Source organism: Paroedura picta, chromosome 2, assembly GCF_049243985.1.
Source record: "Paroedura picta isolate Pp20150507F chromosome 2, Ppicta_v3.0, whole genome shotgun sequence".
NCBI lineage: Eukaryota > Metazoa > Chordata > Lepidosauria > Squamata > Gekkonidae > Paroedura > Paroedura picta.
In genome coordinates this window covers 84,168,577-84,186,860 of record NC_135370.1, presented here as the reverse complement: position 1 = coordinate 84,186,860, position 18,284 = coordinate 84,168,577, and the positions used below count along the sequence as shown (strand labels likewise).

Genomic DNA, 18,284 nt, shown 5'->3' with positions numbered 1-18,284 from the left:
CGGGCCGCGTCCGCACATGGAGCATGGCGCATGCGCGATGCACGGCTCGGCCGCACATGCACGATGCGCAGCCTGGCCCTGATTCCCTCTCCCCGCCCTCCCGCAGTAAGAAGCTTCCCGGGCCGCAAGGTTGCAGCCTGGGAAGTTTTTTACCGCGGGGGGGGGGGGCGGGGAGAGGGAGCCGCGGCCCGGCACCATGGCCTTCGCGGCCCGGTACCGGGCCACGGCCCGCAGGTTGGGGACGACTGTTGTAGATTATAAAAAAAAATGGCTCAAGCTAGATTTCATACATTTCCCACGGTACAGGAAACATGACCTGGATAGCACAGGATAGCCTGGTGACATCAGATATTAAAGATATTAAAGATATTAAAGAAGGGTCAACACTAGTTAGTATTTGCAGAGGAGACCTTCAAGAAATACCAGGTACTGGTACAATGAGGCACACAATGGCCAACTACCTTTGAATGTCACATCCTGAAAACTCTACACTACTGGTATGCTGCAGTAGACCCCAAGGTGTGCTATTATGTGGGAGATTTTTTAAAAATTAACAATTAAGATCTTTTCCCTTATATGGGCAGGTCGAACCACCCCCACCCCAAAAGTGGCCAATGAGAGACCTGGAGGGATGGGGAGGGCCCCCAGCCATTCAAACCTTTGCCGACCAAGGCTCCTCTCACTTTGGGCCAACCTGCGTTATTGGGAGCTTGATGAGTGAAGTGTTTTTGTATTAACTCAGGGGTAGCCTAGTTTGGCCTAGTGCCTGACCAAGGCCTGGAGTTTGGGCTGCGATAGGCCCCTGGCCCGCTCCAGGGCTTGGGGGCGGGGCAAAAGAGGGCCTGCTGCAGCCTAGCGCCTGGATGTAGCCCAGTGCAAGGCAGAGTCAGGCCCCTGGAAAACTTCCGGGGTTCGGAGCAGTCAAAGAGCCTGACCGGGGAGAGGGGGTATAGGACTTCTGTGAGGCATGCCCAGGTGACATTACTTCCGGTATGCCTTGAAGCTTAAAACCTGCACAGTCAAAAAGTTGAAAAAGGCTGCTCTGCAAGCTTGCCCTAAGATGGCTGCAACTTGACAGCAAAAAAACAAAATAGGAAATCCTAACTCACTATGTACCTACAAAGACAATAAAATAGCATAACTATTGTCTGAATCCACCATTTAATTTAATTGATTCAACTATAGCTCTCATGTGAATATTAATCAGAGCTTACGCACACATGTCAAATGTTCTATTTCTTCAGGTGTAAGTTATGTCTTGCCAAAATGTTATCAATCTGAGGGCCTTACCTCCTTTTCGTTTCTTTTTGGTGGGGGGCCGAGGAGTTAATGGTCTCTGGTATACTGCTGTGCTCAACCCAGCTGCAACTGCCTCAATTGCTTCATCAAAAAAGGAAGACATAAGGTACCTTGGCACATGCTGCAAGCAAAATTGATATTCAGAGTTATTTGTTTAAGTCGCCCATAACAAGATAGGTTGTAAGATGCTTAGAGCCATCATAATCAGAGGCCAAACCAGGATTGCTCAAACTTCACTATAAGCTATTTAGGGCCCTCCCACTCACCACCTAGGAAGGCATCTCAGTTTTCCAAAGAATCACTTGAGAGTTATCACTTCAACATTCTACAGATTACATAACTGGTGAATCAGGTTTAGTCATTATCATAGGTCAATAACAGATCAAAAGATGTCTATGCAACTACTGTATGTACTTTGAATTTTGTGAAAGTTTCATCACATCAGGAATACCTGTCTCAAACTTCTGTATTTATTCATTAAAAGTTTCACACAAAATAGCCAGCAATCTTTTCTGTGTACACTTTTCCACTGAAGTTTCCAATATAAAACAAGGACTCCTTTTCCATCAAGGCATCTTAGCTAATCTATGCTTGTAAGACACAGTGGGTTTGCAGCACATCATTAATCCCCAGCAGTGTAAACAACTTTACAAAGTACTACAGAAAGAAGATAGGATTCTACAAACCCCAACCACTGGCCACCTTTCCCCTCTCCCTGCAGCAGCCCCCACAAAGCCACTGGCCAGGGGGTCAGGTAAGCCTTGTGGAGCCAATTCCAAGAGGCACAGGCAAGTCCAGTGAACAAGGGGAATACAGTAAAATTGGAGGAATCAGAACACAAAAAGGTTTCCATTATTAAAAGAGAAAGGAACAGTGCTTCCACTGAATGCCTCATCCTTATTTCAGCCTCTACGCCTTATGGCATTTTGACCTCCAGCACTGGGAGTTTTTTTGGATCTCAGGGGACGCTGGGGAAAGTGCCTTGGAGCTGCTGTCTGTAGGACCCTAATCCACAATGGTTTCTGCAGTAAGCACATAACAGAGCCCCATGAGGGCTTCACACCGATGCTGAATGGTGTTCTCCCACAGGTTCCATTCTTGTGGAAAAGGGCTTGTGAAAGATTACTTCCCAATGGATTTTAACTGTCCCTTTTCTTGGTTGCACATTTGTGAGCTATAAACATGTTACATCGTAAACTCTTTCAGTGTAATCAAAGTTATAATCAAAGCACACAAGGAAGTGTTCACTCACTGGGATCAACAATGTGAAATGTATTTAACTCCCTCAAATCATACAATACCTGAATTTGCTGTGCAGTTGTTATTCGGTTTCTGTTCACAGTTTCTCGCACACGCTCACTCTGACGAGTTCTAGCTATTGCTCGTGTTCGGACACTGGGACGAAGTCTACTAGTGGTGGGGATAACATCAGCTATGAGGGAAGCAACTTCCTCCTCACTCACGTGATCTGTTTCTTAAAACAAAATCTTTTGTCACTTTTCTAGAGATCCAGTACCAAGTTTTCTAGAAAAGCCCCAGTACAAAATTTAAGAGTTCTGTTTATAGGGTTTTAAAAAAATAAACAGAAAACAAACAAGAAAATGTAACAATGACAGCAAGACTACACCTAGAAGCACCTACAAGAAGTTTCCAAGTATCTAAAAATACATCCACATGCAATTGTCATTTATATATCAGACATTCAAATACTGATCAGCTCCTCAATCCACTGGATTTGAGCAATGGGCATTTAGCATCCCAGTATGGCAATGTAAGTCGCTTAGTAACAGTCAGAACACAGAGTGTCCATTTTCATTGTCATTTAGCAAATAATTTAAGAGTACAGAAATATCTTCCAAGATCAAGGAATATTTTAATACAAAACTGATATGAGTACTTATTTCCTCCCCAAAAAGACTAAATGGGACATGTCCAAAGTATATCATTAAGAAACATGTCTTATAAGTTACAATGCCACCAATTAGATACTTTATTGAAAAGGCACTGTGGCATCCAGTACACCCCACACAATCTTTTGCTAAGCAAATCACAGCTTGAGAATCACTGAAGCAATAGGCATAAAGTTTAAATCCATATTCCATTGCTTTGGAAAAGCAGGGCGATCCATAACCTTGTTCCATTCATTCCTGAGGTTTTGTATATCCAAAGTATTGATTGACATCACATATGTATACAGACAAAGAGAAACACTGGCACAGTGGGAAGAATATTTGATTCCAATATGTGAATAAGCTCCAAGTGCTTAGCACCGAGCTTCCTCAATGGGGTCTGTGGAATATAAAAGCAGCAATGTTCCCATTTGCTGGTTTAATGCAAATATTGCTGCTTTTATATTCCATAGACCCTATTGAGGATGTTCAATGTGAAACACATAGGGGTTATTCACATATTGGAATCAAATTGATATTATGACATTTTGTGCTATAATTCCCTAATTGCAGAAATTGCTGAAGGAACACAATTTATTTTAGCATGAAGAAGACCTGGGTTTTTGTACCCCGTTTTTTACTACCCAAAGGAGTCTCAAAGTGACTTACAATCCCCTACACTTCCTCTCCCCACAAGACACCTTGAGGGGTAGATGATGGCTGAGAGCCCTGAGAGAACTGTGACTGGCCCAAGCTCATCCAGCTAGCAGAAGTGGGGAATCAAACCCAGTTTTCCAGTTTAGAGGCTGCTGCCAGTCAGTCAGTAACCTTTTATTGACATAAAATGTATAAGACATATAAAAATAGGGTTTAAAATTTCAACAAAATAATAAAATTGCTGCCTTTGTTACAGACTGGTTGTGCTTTAAGGCTGCAAAGGTCAACTATCTGAGAATACAGCTCTACAGCAGTCATAGGTGAGCTTGAGTTAATTAAAGTCTCCCGAAGTTCTATCATTCTTTCAGATTCCAAAAGATCTTTCTCCATCTTAGCGGAGGCTGCTGCTCTTAACCACTATACCAAGCTGGCTTAGTGCATTTCATTAAAGAGGGACATCAGACAAGAAGCCTCCAAAATAGTCCAAGAAGGACAGAGTTCTGAAAAAGATAGAACTCTTTGAATCCCCTTTGTCTATAATCCCCCCCCACTGGAAATTACAAATTGCTATTTTCCTTAACCATCACCAAAATGTGCAGTTTAAACAAAGAGACTAAGCAATTTATCTTCCAGTACCCTCATGCAGTTTATTCTGTTAAAATCATCTTTGTACACTGGTTGGCAGTACATTAACTTTATCTGAAGAAGTGGAAAAACTGTTGTGTAAACCAGCGGTCCGCAAGCTTCCGCTTGCTGCGGACCGCTGCGGCGTAGTGGGGGGAGAGGACGGCCCGGGGGCCTGCGCACGCGCGGCAGCCCCAGCGCAAACACGCATGCGTGGACTGCCGCGCACGCACGTTTGCGCCTGGCAGGGGCACAAACGCGCGTGCGCAGCAGTCCGTGCATGCTCGTTTGCGCGGCAGTCCGCGCGTGCGCATTTGCGCCGCCGTCATGCCGGTGGCTGCGGCTTCCCCTCCCGGCCCCTCCGGGCCGCGAGCAAATCGGCTGCTAAAGCTTTGGCGGCCGATTTGCTCGCGGCCTGGCAAGCTTCTCGCTTCGGGGGGGGGGAGAGAAGGAGCCGTGGCCCGGCGCGGGTTGGAGACCACTGGTATAAACTGTGGGGAAGGCCTGTTTTTTAACCACAATATTTGGACAATTCCATTGCAACAGACTATGGTATATAGAAGACAGTTACCAGTATCTGCAGATGCCATATTAGCTGGAGCACAAGGTGGACAGAACCATTCATCCACAGGTACTTCACTCAGAGGCGGATTAAGGCATTCCATATGGTAGCTAAAATAAGAGAAAAAAACCCACATAACATACCTTACAAAGAGTTTAGACAGAAGGCCATTTTGTTACCCTAATATGCAAAGGCACCCCTCAGTTTGGAGGTAATGAGCACTTTCATCTTAACTGCAAAAGGGCCCAAGCGACAGCACTAATACCAATTCTGTTTCAAAAGTCTCTATTAACACTCCAAACAGATTCCAAATTAATCTCTCATCTGATCACTGCCTTACCCATTATCACAAAAACTATTACCCAAAATTATAGTCGTTCATACAATATATACAAAATACTATAGATTGAGAAGCAACATTTTACTAGAATTTTTGAGACGAACAGACCAAAGCTCAAAAGAATGACTGGAAGTTCTTCATACAGTTATCTTGCACAGGAGAGACTGGTTGGATTCTGAAGCCAGAAAGGGTTTTCTGTATTCCTTAACAAGCAGTGCTCAGTTAGCCAACAAACCAAATGATGCTCAAAACAGCCCTTTGCAATCTTTGGGCAGATTAATGGGTTAAATACTAAACGGCAGCACATGTGAGAGAGACAGAGAGCCAGGCCACACAGCGAATGAGCCCTTTACCTGCTATCACTCCTGCTGCAAGGGAGAGGGAGACACACAGAGCTGCCTCAAACTGCAAACTGAGTCGATTACCTGCTACAATTGACCCCTGATTACCTCTATGGCTCCTGCAGCATGGACAGAGACTCCCCCAAACTCGGCAAACGAGCCCTGACTACCAGCTCCCAGGGACAGGGAGAGAGAGAAAGATCTGCACCTGCCAGTGTCCCCTGGATCCTAGCGCATATTGCATTCCTGGTTGCAATGGACTTTCTTGCTAGTCTTAAAATATTTGAGGGGGTAAACCTTTCCCCGCTTTTAAAGCTTTCAGGCTCAAATGAATACTTATTTATCAAGCATTGTGAGTTGGCATTTTCTTTCTCGATTGACTTTTAATATTTATTTACAATTGGCTGGTATGCTATATTGTGTGCTTTGCAAGCCCACTCAAGATCCCACCCTGACTGAAGAGTGCAGGAAGTAAGTATTTTAATGTTTATTATTTCTTCTGGTAGCCGGTCTTTCTGACATTGCACAACAATGTGAATCACAATGTACCCTCACTTTCCTGAGCCTCATCTCAGCACCAGGATGTGGAGGTCTGTCATCTACCCAAAGTTGCCTGACAGACCAAGCAAATCCTCTTCAATAGCCAGCAAGGATGACAGACACATAACATTCCTTGTCAAAATACTTCATTTCCAACAAGGACATTTGTGGTTGCCTGCTCTGCTGCTGGTCAATGTTAATAGAGGGGCAGACATGGGGCAGCAGCAAAGAAGATTCCTGACAGTACATTCTGCTCTGTGTTCCAAAGGAGACCTAACTAGAATGCAGTGCAACGAGCCTAACTTCAGGGCACCCAAACACACTGTCAAAGAACAGTTTCAAGAGAACAAAAGTATAGTATGTTAAGGACACGTCCATACCCTTAATATAATGCTCTGTTCTGTAAGATTAGAGAGAGTATCTAGTATCGAAAATGAGGAAGCTGTATCAACAGTGGAGGATTTTAAGATGCAGAAGTTCCTTACCCAGCATCACAACCATCACACAGTAACAGGCGGTCTTCTCTGTCACTCCTGCCACACACCTCACAAAAGGTAGGGTCCTGCTCCTCCTCCTCCTTCTGAGATTTTGTATTTTCAACAGGAATCTGAACAAAGAGGCATATTTTAGGTAAGGAAAGAGCTGCACTGTCACACTAATTATAAACACAAGTACTGCCACTGTAGTGACTGCCCAGTTAATCAAAGCCAAGAACAAACATTTTATTTTGTATCTTTTCATCAAGGCCATAAAGAGACAGATTTCATCAATAGCGCAAGAATTCCCATCCTATTAACTTGTAGTATGTCTCATTCAACAGCAATAATGTCCTACTATTATTACTTTCTCATGTTCAGCTGTATGGCTGAGAAACTAACAGTAGAGATGAGCTGGGTTTTTAATACCCTGCTTTTCACTACCTGATGGAGTCCCGACGCAGCTTACAGACACCTTTCCCCTCCTCTCCCCACAACAGACACTCTGTGAGGTAAGTGGGGCTGAGAGAGCTCTAAGAGAATAGTTCTATGGGAACAGCTCTAAGAGACATACAACTAGGCCAAAGGTCACCCAGCTGGCTGGATGTGGAGATGCGGGAAATCAAACCTGGTTCTCTTGAACCACCACACCGTGCTGCCTGCTCTGTACATTCTATACCTGACACTTCTTGTTTCTAATTTGCCCAAAAATGAACTGAATAAGAAAACTACAGTAGAGGCACTGCAACTAGAAACAGAATTTTAGGCATAAAATGATGTTAATGTTAAGACAAGCTCAGCCAGGTCTTGTACAGTTTTACTCCACTGCTATCCTAATCTGTCAAATGGGACTTGTTTCCAAAGGTGCATAGGTTTGCAGCAACGATATAACGGGTCAATATGGTACCACTAGAAGTCCAGCTTCTTGCAACAAAAATCTCATAGCCATTAACACTGGCTGTATTTGACTGTGACACAGTCTACTGATGTACCAGAATTGATTTTTGCTATATATTCCCTGTCATGTAAGAAGATCATAGTCTGACAAAGCTTACTTTTTTCAGGACTTCTCCCCCTAAACGTACTCGAATGCAGATAGATTTAAAGAGGATTCGATCCACTGGACACGAGTTGGCATTCTGCAGAAAGGAATGAAAGAAGCTGAGCATTTACATGTCCAGCAGTTTTAAAGGACTTCACCCTTAAAATGAGCAAATCAAGTATTCTTATGTTTATGTGTCAGCTGCTGTGTATAACAATAAGTGAAACATTAACAGAAACTGCCAAAGTGCAGGAGCTCACAACTGTGCTCACCAACAACTGGCACACTTTTTAACTCAGCCAGGACCAAGTGAGAGACTCTGAACCCATGCTAAACTTCGGAGGCACAGGGCAAGGGCATGGCTTCACTGATTCCAAGACTGTCTCATGTCCAGCATGGCAGATCTCCTCGCCTTTCTCCCAAAAGGGAGCGTCCATGGCAACAAACTTTGGGCTGTCTTGCCAAGGCCGGCCAATAGGTATGGTCGTTGGCCACAGCAACAGCATGCCATTTCAATGGGGAAAAACTAAAAGTGTAGAGGAAATTAACGCAAAAGCAACTGATGTACCAGCATTCTTAAAAAGTAAGGCAGTGAACACAAACATCTTTAAGATCAAATGAGGGAACAGCCAGGTGACTACTGTCAAAATTCTATTAAGGCTTTCCTGTTGAGCTCAAATAGTAGCTTAGGCATCACACTGTTCTTAAGGCTGCATTAGCTTACAATGGTAAATGTTCAACAAAATTTGGAATCATCTAGGAAGTATACCTGCACAACTTAGGCAGGTAGTTGTGAGTTCCTGCATTGTGGAGGGGATTGGACTATATCAGTGGTCCCCAACCTTTTTATCACCGGGGGACCACTCAACGCTTGACAATTTTACTGAGGCCTGGTGGGGGGGGGGGGTAGTTTACTCCTGTACTCTCAACCACTGCCCTAACGCTCTCTGATCGCTATGGTAATGTTTAAACATCCCTTCAAAATAAGATACAGAGACGCCGCAACAATGAACATAAGGAACATTTTATTTTCATGGAAATTTTAACTCATGACAATGACAAATCAATGGGAACCCTGAGCTTGTTTCTCTGCAATGAGATAGTCCCATCTGGGAGTGATGGGAGACAATGACACCCGAAGTGTGTTGTGAAGGGCCGGGGGGGGATGAAGTAAAGGGCCGGAGGGGGGGGAGAAGGCGTCCTTCACGGCCCATCTCCAATTAGTCGACGGACCACATGTGGTCCGCGGCCCACAGGTTGGGGATTGCTAGACTAGATGACCCTGGAAGTCCCTTCCAAATCTATGATTCAAACCTGGACTTACAATTCTTGGTCCTGCACAGTCTGTCACCACGGCTGCTTAAGGAAAAGGCAAGGACTTATTAAAAGATTGAGGAACAGCAAACCCCTGACTCTACCTTCAACTGTGCAAGCCTCATATGATAATGCTTTAACAGAAGGAATGTGATGCTGAAATTACTACGAACACCAATCCAGTGACACCTATGGAAGCTAACAGAGAGATGCATGTGCTAGCGGTCCCCAACCTTTTTAAGGTTGAGGACCGCCTCCGGGGGTGGCGAAGAGCCGGCAGCCTGGGTGCCGCGCATGCACAGTAGTGCCCCTGGTGGTGAAAACGTGCACGCGCGGAGCTGCCGCGCATGTGCATTTTCACCACCAGAGGGCGCTAATGCACATGCACGGGAGCTCCATGCATGCGCGTTTGTGCCCATCAGCGTGCCGGCGGCCGTTCCTGCCTCTCCCCCCCCTCACAGCAAAAAGCTAGTCGGGCTGCAAGTCAAGCAGCCGCTTTGGCGGCTGCTTCTCTCATGGCCTGGTGAGCTTCTCTCTGCGGGGGGGGGGGGGAGAGGCAGGCATGGCGGCCTGTCACCGAGGCCTTTGCAGCCCATTAGTGGGCCACGGACTGGGGGTTGATGACCCCCCGTGCTAAGGAACCAGAAACAGGCATGCTGTAAGACTGAACCAGCAAGATACTCTGAAGATAGTATATGCAAAGCCATTACTTTATCAAGACAAAGGTTCTTACTTTAGACCACTCTACTATGCAGTCCAAGCAGAAGTAATGGGCACAGTTCTCAGGGGTCCCAACTGCTTGATCCCTGAACGTATTGAGGCATATTGGGCAGTTTTCAGCATCTTCATCAGAAGAAGAACCAGCTCCTTGGTTAAATGGTGTTTTTTCCTTCACCAAATGGACTGATGGTTCAGCAGAAGTTTCCATTTCCTCCTCTTCCTCCTCGTCTTCATCTTCCTCAGAATCTTGAAACAATGAAAAAGAGATTATTTCCACTTAACACATACCATGCTGGGATATGAATGTGCTATACAGTTCCGGAAAGACGAAAATGCTGATTAAATTACTGAAGCAACGTCAACACGCAAACAATCACTTTCAATACAAGAGATGCAGAAGAGTGCGATTGTGAGAGCACACACGCTGGAACTTCCAATACACAGTTCCAGAGACCTATTAGCAAGCAAGCTGTAGCTCAATGTTACAGTACAGTTGGAATAGCCCATGCAAAGTACCCAACCTGAGACAAACTGTATAAACTCACAGTTCGAGTGGAATTGCAAATCCCCCCCATATGATGGCACGTAGAAGATTTTGGAATCAACTGTATTCTCTTACAGTACTAATTTTCATATACCCACCTTCTAAATCTTCATCTTCACCTTCTTCATCCTCTTCACCTGCATCTTCATCAGTATCACCTTCTTCCTCACTACCTGTATCATCTGAGTCTCCACTGTTTTCATCACTGCTTTCTTTTGAACAAAGAGAGCAAAAAGACAGAGAAACATGTGTGAAAACTCACAACCATCCACCATACGATGCAAAGGAAAAGGGGAGAGGAGCCAAGAACTAGAAATCCAATAGGAATAACAAACAGCAAAGGCCTTGTCTCTTCCCTAGTTGTACCTGCAACTCTAGAGGAGTAAATCAGCAGGCATCTGTGGGAGCTCTCTCACCCTCAACACCCAACTGATCCTGGTGAGTCTTTGGTGGTGGGGGGGGGGGAGGTGATCGTCTGCAGGCAGCCCTGGATAAAGTCCTATGAGGAAAGGCTGAAGAAGCTGGGGATGTTTAGCCTGGAGAGGTGACTGAGAAGTGATATGATAACCATCTCTACTTATTTGAGGGGCTGTGATAGAGGATGGAGCGGAGTTGTTTTCCATTTCCGCAGGTCAGACAAAAACTGAAGGGTTAAAATTAAATCAAAAGGTGCTTTGGCTAAACAGTCTTGAGGGTTAGAGTGATTCCTCAGTAGAACAGACTTCCTTGGGAGGTGGTATGCTCTCCTCTGGAGATTTTTAAGAAGAGGCAAGATGGCTATCTGACAGCAATGTTGGTTCTACAACTGTCTTACAGGAAGGAATGATCCAATGCTCAGTTCTTGTCACCCTTTCTTATGCACCCAGGGCAATGCTGACTGTCATTTTGGGATCAGGGAAATAATTTTTCTCCAGGCCACAATGGCCCAGGGATCCAGCAGGTTTTTGTCTTTCTCTGGGCATAGAGAAGGGGGGGGGGGTGCGTGTGAATTTCCTGCACTGTGCAGTGGGTTGGATTAGATATACTATGACAATCAGAGTAAGCAGCTGTGGCCCATTCTCTCTTCCACATGTTACCACTGGAGGCTGGACAGACAATGAGGGAGCTGCATATGTTCTGCAATCACCAAGCAACAAAATTTTGGATTAGGAGCAGAGTTTAACACTCAAAGGATGTCTTGGTCAATTTTTAAAAAATTATTTACTTGCTCCATTTATGCCTCCCTCTTCACTGGAGTCCCAAAGTGCTCTTCTCCTTCATTTTGTCCTCACAACAACCCTGTGAGGTAAATTCGGCTAAGAATGTGTTATTGGCCCAAAGACACCTAGCAAACTTCTATGGCCAGGTGGGAATTTAAAGGTGGGTCTCCCGGGCCGTAGTCCAACACTAACCATTACACAATGCTAGCTTTCGGAGGAGAAGGAAGGAAGAGGTTTCTATCTCTTATGGTTGCAGGATAGCCTGCAAATGCATGGGTAATACTAAGGAAAATTCAGTATATCCATCAAAACAAGTCATTGTAGACTTGAACTTTCTCAAAAGAAAAAGGAAGAAGACTGCAAATTTTTATTGCTCCATTTCTATCTAAGCAATAAAAAACTTCCCTAATATTAATAACTTGCTACCTATTCCAACAGAAATCAGCACCAACATAATCGTTTTTAAAGGACACAGCCATGGGAGGTAAAGCAAGACTGAGGAAGTGCTTTCTGTAAAGCTACTAATCTCACACAAGTCCAAGCATTAGAAGGAATAAGATGTTATTGTATTATTTTTACTGTTGTACACCACTATGAGCCAGCAGAGCTGGGAACGGCAGTAACCATTAATAAAGTAATACAATTAATAAATAAGAATGAAATTAAGTCAACACTTGGAGGCTACAAAGCTACTGAGAAGGGTCCAGATATAAAACCTATGACAGATTTCTCCCTGTACGTAACAGTTTCTTGAACAAGAGGAAGCAGAGGCAGCTAGAATCATATATTCTACCCACATTTTCTTACCTGCATCACTGAAAAGCAGTGCATTTGTTCTTTTGACTTTGCCTACAGCAGAAGTCTTATTTATGAGTTCATCCTGGCTGTCATCATCCATTGCGGGGCATTTGGATTTGGCTCCCTGGAGGAAGCAAGTTGAAAATAAATATTTGTACAAAACACAAGATTAGGAATCTGTAATGACAAAACTAAGATCATGGCATCCGGCCCTCTCAATTCCTGGCAAATAGATGGGGAAGAAATGGAGATAGTTACAGATTTTATTTTCCTGGGCTCCAAGATCACTGCAGATGGGGACTGCAGCAAAGAAATTAAAAGATGCTTGCTCCTGGGGAGGAAAGCTATGGCAAATCTAGACAGCATCCTAAAAAGCAGAGACATCACCCTGCCAACAAAAGTGCGTCTAGTTAAGACTATGGTCTTCTCAGTTGCAATGTATGGCTGTGAAAGTTGGACCATAAGGAAGGCCGAGCATCAAAGAATTGAGGCTTTTGAACTCTGGTGTTGGAGAAGACTCTTGCGAGTCCCTTGGACTGCAAGGCGAACAAACAGGTCAGTCCTAGAGGAGATCAGCCCTGACTGCTCCTTAGAAGGCCAGATCCTGAAGATGAAACTCAAATACTTTGGCCACCTCATGAGAAGGAAGGACTCAAAAGAAGAAGGACTCTGGGGAATGGTAGAGGACAGGAAGGCCTGGAGGATCATTGTCCATGGGGTTGCGATGGGTCAGACACGACTTCGCACCTAACAATGACAAAACAGTATTTTTCAGGTATGAGTATACTATACCCCCATTCAAAAAGGGATCTGTTTTTGCAGTCTCTAATATCTGCAACTAGGTAACAGTATTTGTTTAAATTACAAAATCCAGAATAAAAGCCAAGATAGTTAAGATTTTATTCAGATCAGCTATACCAAAGTAAATCAGAGAATCTGCATTTGGCTTAGAAATACTGGGAAATTACCAGTAAGATATTTTTTTTATTTGGGTGAAATGAATGCACATGCCTACACAGACTGCAGTGTCTGACAAAGTTCTTTCCCCAATGAAATGTTTTAAAAGCTCACATAGAATAAGTTCTTTTCAGAAACTAGTTCAGTTAAGAAATTAATTATGTGCTAGAACAGTGGTAGAACCTGGCAACTGATCAGTGATATGGCTTGATCAAAATTCATAATTAATGCCAACCATACTAATGCCACTGCAACACATCCAAATGTATGACCCAATTATGAAACAATGGCACCTATATCTATCTATATATATTTATTTATATATTTATTTATACACACACACACACACCAATACTTAAAAGCTCACATATCAAGAATTGTACAATTTGCTCCTCCCTCCCCCTTCCTGAAACCTGGGTATGAGAATATTTTGTGGACACAGGAATGATGTTCCAATTAGTTGCCTAATTAGATGACAGGGAAGCACAGCTATTGAGTAAATAGATAACAAAGCTTACATAACTGTACATATTAGATTTATATTTTAAATGTAACGAAGTATTAACAGAATTGTGAGTTTCATTCACAGCCATGATGCATCAGACTTCACCCTCCCCTTGTACTACTGCATACTAAACATAAAGGCTTGTTAAAACGCTTATTACTAATCACTTGGCCTGAGCTAGTATTCTGTCATTTCTGACTGGGAGAGGGGAAAGAGAGCTAGAGCTTTTTTCAATATTGCCATAAGATTAAACATCCAAGATATTGAAAACACAAAACACTGCATTTGGATCTGGTTCCTACAGTCTGTTGGTGCATCAAGCACAAGCAAATATTTATTTGCCAGCTAAGGAGATCCAGGGCTGTAAAATGCACATGCATCGATTTCTGGTTTGTCAACTGCTAGCATAAATTGGATGAATTCATTTGTGCAACTATATGAAATTATTCCATGTATTCCATGTATTGTTCTTATGTTATTATGTAAACCGCCCTGAGCCCCCGGGGAGGGCGGTGTGTGTGTGTATGTGTGTGTATATGTGTATATGTGTATATGTGTATATGTGTATATGTGTATATATATATATATATATATATATATATATATATATATATATATATATATATATATATATATATATATATATATATATATATATATATATATATATATATATATATATATATATATATAAATAAATAAATAAATAAATAAATAAATGAGCAAGCCATCCAATTGCACTGCATTGCTTTGGGTAGATACACATTCCAAAATGCACTGAAATGAGGTGCATGACAAAATAGATGAGCTCATTCACCTGAGTGAAATTAGTTAAATTCTCCTACAATGATATACATAAAGCAGTGGGCTCTTAAATTCTGTTTTCAACAAGGCAGTCAATGAATAAGAATTGATGACATTAGATGATTTCATTTAAAAGATATTATTAAAGACTTAGCTTTGTTATTCAAAAATAATGTTGAACTTACAATGTCTGAACCGCAACATTAATAGAAATATTTTTCTGATTTCTGAAACATTCATGCAGCCCTGTGTTACATGCGGTCTGCATTCTTAAACACACTGAAATGAATTGTTTTTATTATGTGATATCTAAAATGATCAAGAAAAAGAAAAAGCCTGACGAGCTTTTATTTCTGAAGTCTTACTCCCTATTTGGCTCATTGATTTTACCAGGCTATTTCCTTAAAAAATAAAAATAAATCCCCCCTCCCAACCCCCCCCCTTAAAAAATATCCTAGCTAATTTGACATTCTTAACCACAGCATCCAAGCCCCTATTTGAGGAGTATTTTCCTAATCCTTTTTAAACACAGGTTTACTCATCCCCTCTCATCCAGGGGAGTTCCATGAACTCTGGCCAATAACCACTTGGATTTGTCTGAGACTATAATTACAGGTCAAGAGCCTCTTGTGGTGCAGAGTGGTAAGGCAGCAGACATGCAGTTTGAAGCTCTACCCATGAGGCTGGGAGTTCAATCCCAGCAGCCGGCTCAAGGTTGACTCAGCCTTCGTTCCTTCCGAGGTCAGTAAAATCAGTACCCAGCATGCTGGGGGGTAAACGGTAATGACTGGGGAAGGCACTGGCAAACCACCCCGTATTGAGTCTGCCATGAAAACGCTAGAGCAGTGGTCCCCAACCTTTTTATCACCGGGGACCAGTCAACGCTTGACAATTTTACTGAGGCCCGGGGGGGGGGGTAGTCTTTTGCTGAAGGACGTTGTCACCACCTGAGCCCCTGCTCCACTTGCTTTCCCGCAGGCACCCCTGATTTCCCGCCACCTGCTGGGGGGCACTGCCAGGAGCAGCTGTGCAGTGCCATGCCAAGGGGGAGCCCCAGCCATGGCAGCCGCTGAAGAGCACCAAAGGTGAGCCAGGGGCAGAGTGGCAGGGCACCCCTCTAGGCAGCAGCCAGGGAGGTGGACAGGGAGGAGCCGCGGCCCGGTACCGACTGATATACGGATCGGTACTGGTCCCCGGACTGAGGGTTGGGGACCACTGCGCTAGAGGGCATCACCCCAAGGGTCAGACATGACCTGGTGCTTGCACAGGGGATACCCTTACCTTTACCTTATAATTACAGGTATTGGTTTCAGAGTAGGGTTGCCAGGTTCCTGGACAGATTCAGACTGCAGCCTGGGGAGGGCAAGGACCTCAGTGAAGGACAATGCATTGAACAGCATCCATTTCTCCAAGAGGATTCATCTCTGGAGGTGAGTTGTAATTCTGGGGGGATCCCCAGCTCCCACGTGGTTGCTGGAATCCCAAATTCAGAGTTATGGAAGGGAGACAGGACTCTTAGAAATGACTGACACAAGGGCTTCTCAAATAAGCATCTCTCCATTATTGTGGCATGAACACAGTTTTCATTTCAGAGAGTAGCCATGTTGGTCTGCAGTACAACAGTTAAGAAATGAGTCCAGAAAAACCTTACACATCAACAAGATTTTCAGGGCATAAGCTTTTATTTATTATAATAATATATTTATTATTAGTTTGGTATACCGGCCCTCCCCGCCAGCCAGCTTGGGGTTGTTCACAACAAATAAAAGTACAATTTAAAATCAAAATAAATTAATTCCACTGACCCTCCCACACAATGGATGGAAACAGTGCCTCTCACCATAAGATGGGGTGGTTTGAAGAGGGGACCCGACTGATATTCCGCCACCTGGCCTCAACCAAATGCCTGGTGGAAGAACTCTGCCTTGCAGGCCCTGCAGAACTGTAAGAACTCTGTCAGGACCCTCAGCACTTCGGGGAGCTGCTTCCACCAGGTCAGGACTGAAAAGGTTCTGGCTCTGATTGAGGCCAGGTGGACCTCTCGGGCCAGGGACCACTTCCTTTTCCCATACTGTGCAGCTGGTTCACCTTCATGCGAGAATTCCAAGTCAGGGAGCAGAACTCTTCGCGCCCAGCCGAACACCTGCACATGTCATTCCAGCGAGTTGCTTGTAAGTACTTCTGAAGACGGAATCGGTCTTGCATGGCTACGACTGACTAGGGAGCCGGCACCCATAGAAATCCAGGCCACGTTACCACTTTCGCTAGGGCAGCGGCAGGGGAGTGCAGACCGGTGAAGAAAAACACAACAGCGCGCCTGGGGGCAGGGAAGACACCAGTACGGAAACGGCCTGTTTGCGTGTCCGATTCCTGGCAGAGGCCAGATTCGGGGAAACCGGAAATGAAGCCAACTTAAAGGCGACGAGAGGGAAACCCTCCCGAGACCGAGCAGGAAAACCCGGACAGACATTCATGGCCCCCATCCCCCACTCAGCGGCATCTCTTCCTGCGGACCCCAGCCGGACTCCGGCCCCTGCAGCCCAGCGGGTCCCGGGCGGCTGGAGGCCCGCTGCCACTCACCTGCCAGGAGGAGAACCCACCCCGGCTGCGCTCGGAGCGCCAGGCGCCGCCCAGGGAGGCCGAAGGGGCCCGGCGCGAGCCCAGGAGGCTGACGAGGCCGCCCGAGAACGCCTTTCCAGGCCGCCCCGGAAGAGAACGCGCAGCTCTTCCGGCCGCCGTGACGTCATGGGGAGCGAAGGCGCGCGGGGAGGGGAGAGAGGGCTGGCAAATCTGAGCGGCGTTTGCCTGCAGCAACCTGACTGAGGCTTACAACATACAAGTAAAAACAAAGCGAACCTTTACTAGATACGAATTGAAACCCAGCATTAAGAATCCCGCCCAGTTAAAAAAATGACTGTTACAAGACACCACGGACAGCTTAAAGTGTCGGGTTTTCACACATAAATAGTATTCTTAAAGGACCTTAATTAAAAGTCTGGGTGAGCAGAAATGTTTGAGCCTGGCGCCTAAAAAACAAACAAGCAACGTGGGAACCAGACAAGCCTCGAGGGACGGCACTCCAGAACCAAGATACCATAGGGAAAAGCCTTGCCTCGGGCTGCCACATGTCCCAAGGGGGCATAGAAAGCAGAGGAGGTGGTCCTTCAGATGCCCTGGTTCCAAGTCATTATGGCAGTCTTTCTCAAGCAGGGTTTTGAGAAACCCTGGGCCTTCTTGATGACCCTGTTAGTGTTTCCCAGATGGGTTGGAGTTAATGAATTTTTAATATTTTATGAAAAAACTGTTAAATATCTGGTCATGTCGATGGCTAATGATAGGGTGGGAAGGGGGGGGGTCTGCTCTAAAGTGGCTTAAGAAAGCTTGCTTTAAAGTGTCACCAAGTTCTGTTTTGTTTTGCTGCAGCAGACTGACAAGGTTACCCATATGGAATAGTAAAAACAAAACAGAATAACACAAGAGTTTTATGCTTTGTTTAAAGACTGACAAGTTTATTGTGGAAGCAGCAGCTTTTGGAGCCGGACGTGTCATAAGAATATAAATATAGGACCTACTGGATCAGACCAGTGGTCCATCCCATCACCTCTGGGTGACCAACAATAGGGCATAGAAGCCAAGGATTTCTCCTGATGTTGCCTCCTGGCTCTGGGATTCA

The 18,284-nt window shown here is 44.7% G+C and overlaps 1 protein-coding gene across 4 annotated transcripts in view; it reads right to left on the bottom strand.

The window, feature by feature from the left end:
• PHRF1 (PHD and ring finger domains 1) overlaps positions 1-17,338 on the bottom strand; it is a 43,216-nt gene extending 25,878 nt beyond the window's left edge. For 2 of the 4 annotated variants that reach the window (XR_013228257.1, XM_077321370.1), the window contains exons 1-9: positions 17,192-17,338; positions 12,355-12,469; positions 10,447-10,560; positions 9,818-10,050; positions 7,784-7,867; positions 6,738-6,859; positions 5,041-5,141; positions 2,601-2,773; positions 1,291-1,420 (exon numbers count right to left, since the gene is read on the bottom strand). Coding sequence is in view for 3 of the 4 variants with exons in the window: in XM_077321370.1 (XP_077177485.1) it covers positions 1,291-1,420; positions 2,601-2,773; positions 5,041-5,141; positions 6,738-6,859; positions 7,784-7,867; positions 9,818-10,050; positions 10,447-10,560; positions 12,355-12,445 (1,048 nt within the window). In the remaining variant the exon portion in view is untranslated. The remainder of the gene's footprint in view (positions 1-1,290; positions 1,421-2,600; positions 2,774-5,040; positions 5,142-6,737; positions 6,860-7,783; positions 7,868-9,817; positions 10,051-10,446; positions 10,561-12,354; positions 12,470-17,191) is intronic. The other 2 variants (XM_077321369.1, XM_077321371.1) reach the window with 2 other exon arrangements.
• Positions 17,339-18,284: the final 946 nt, after the last annotated feature.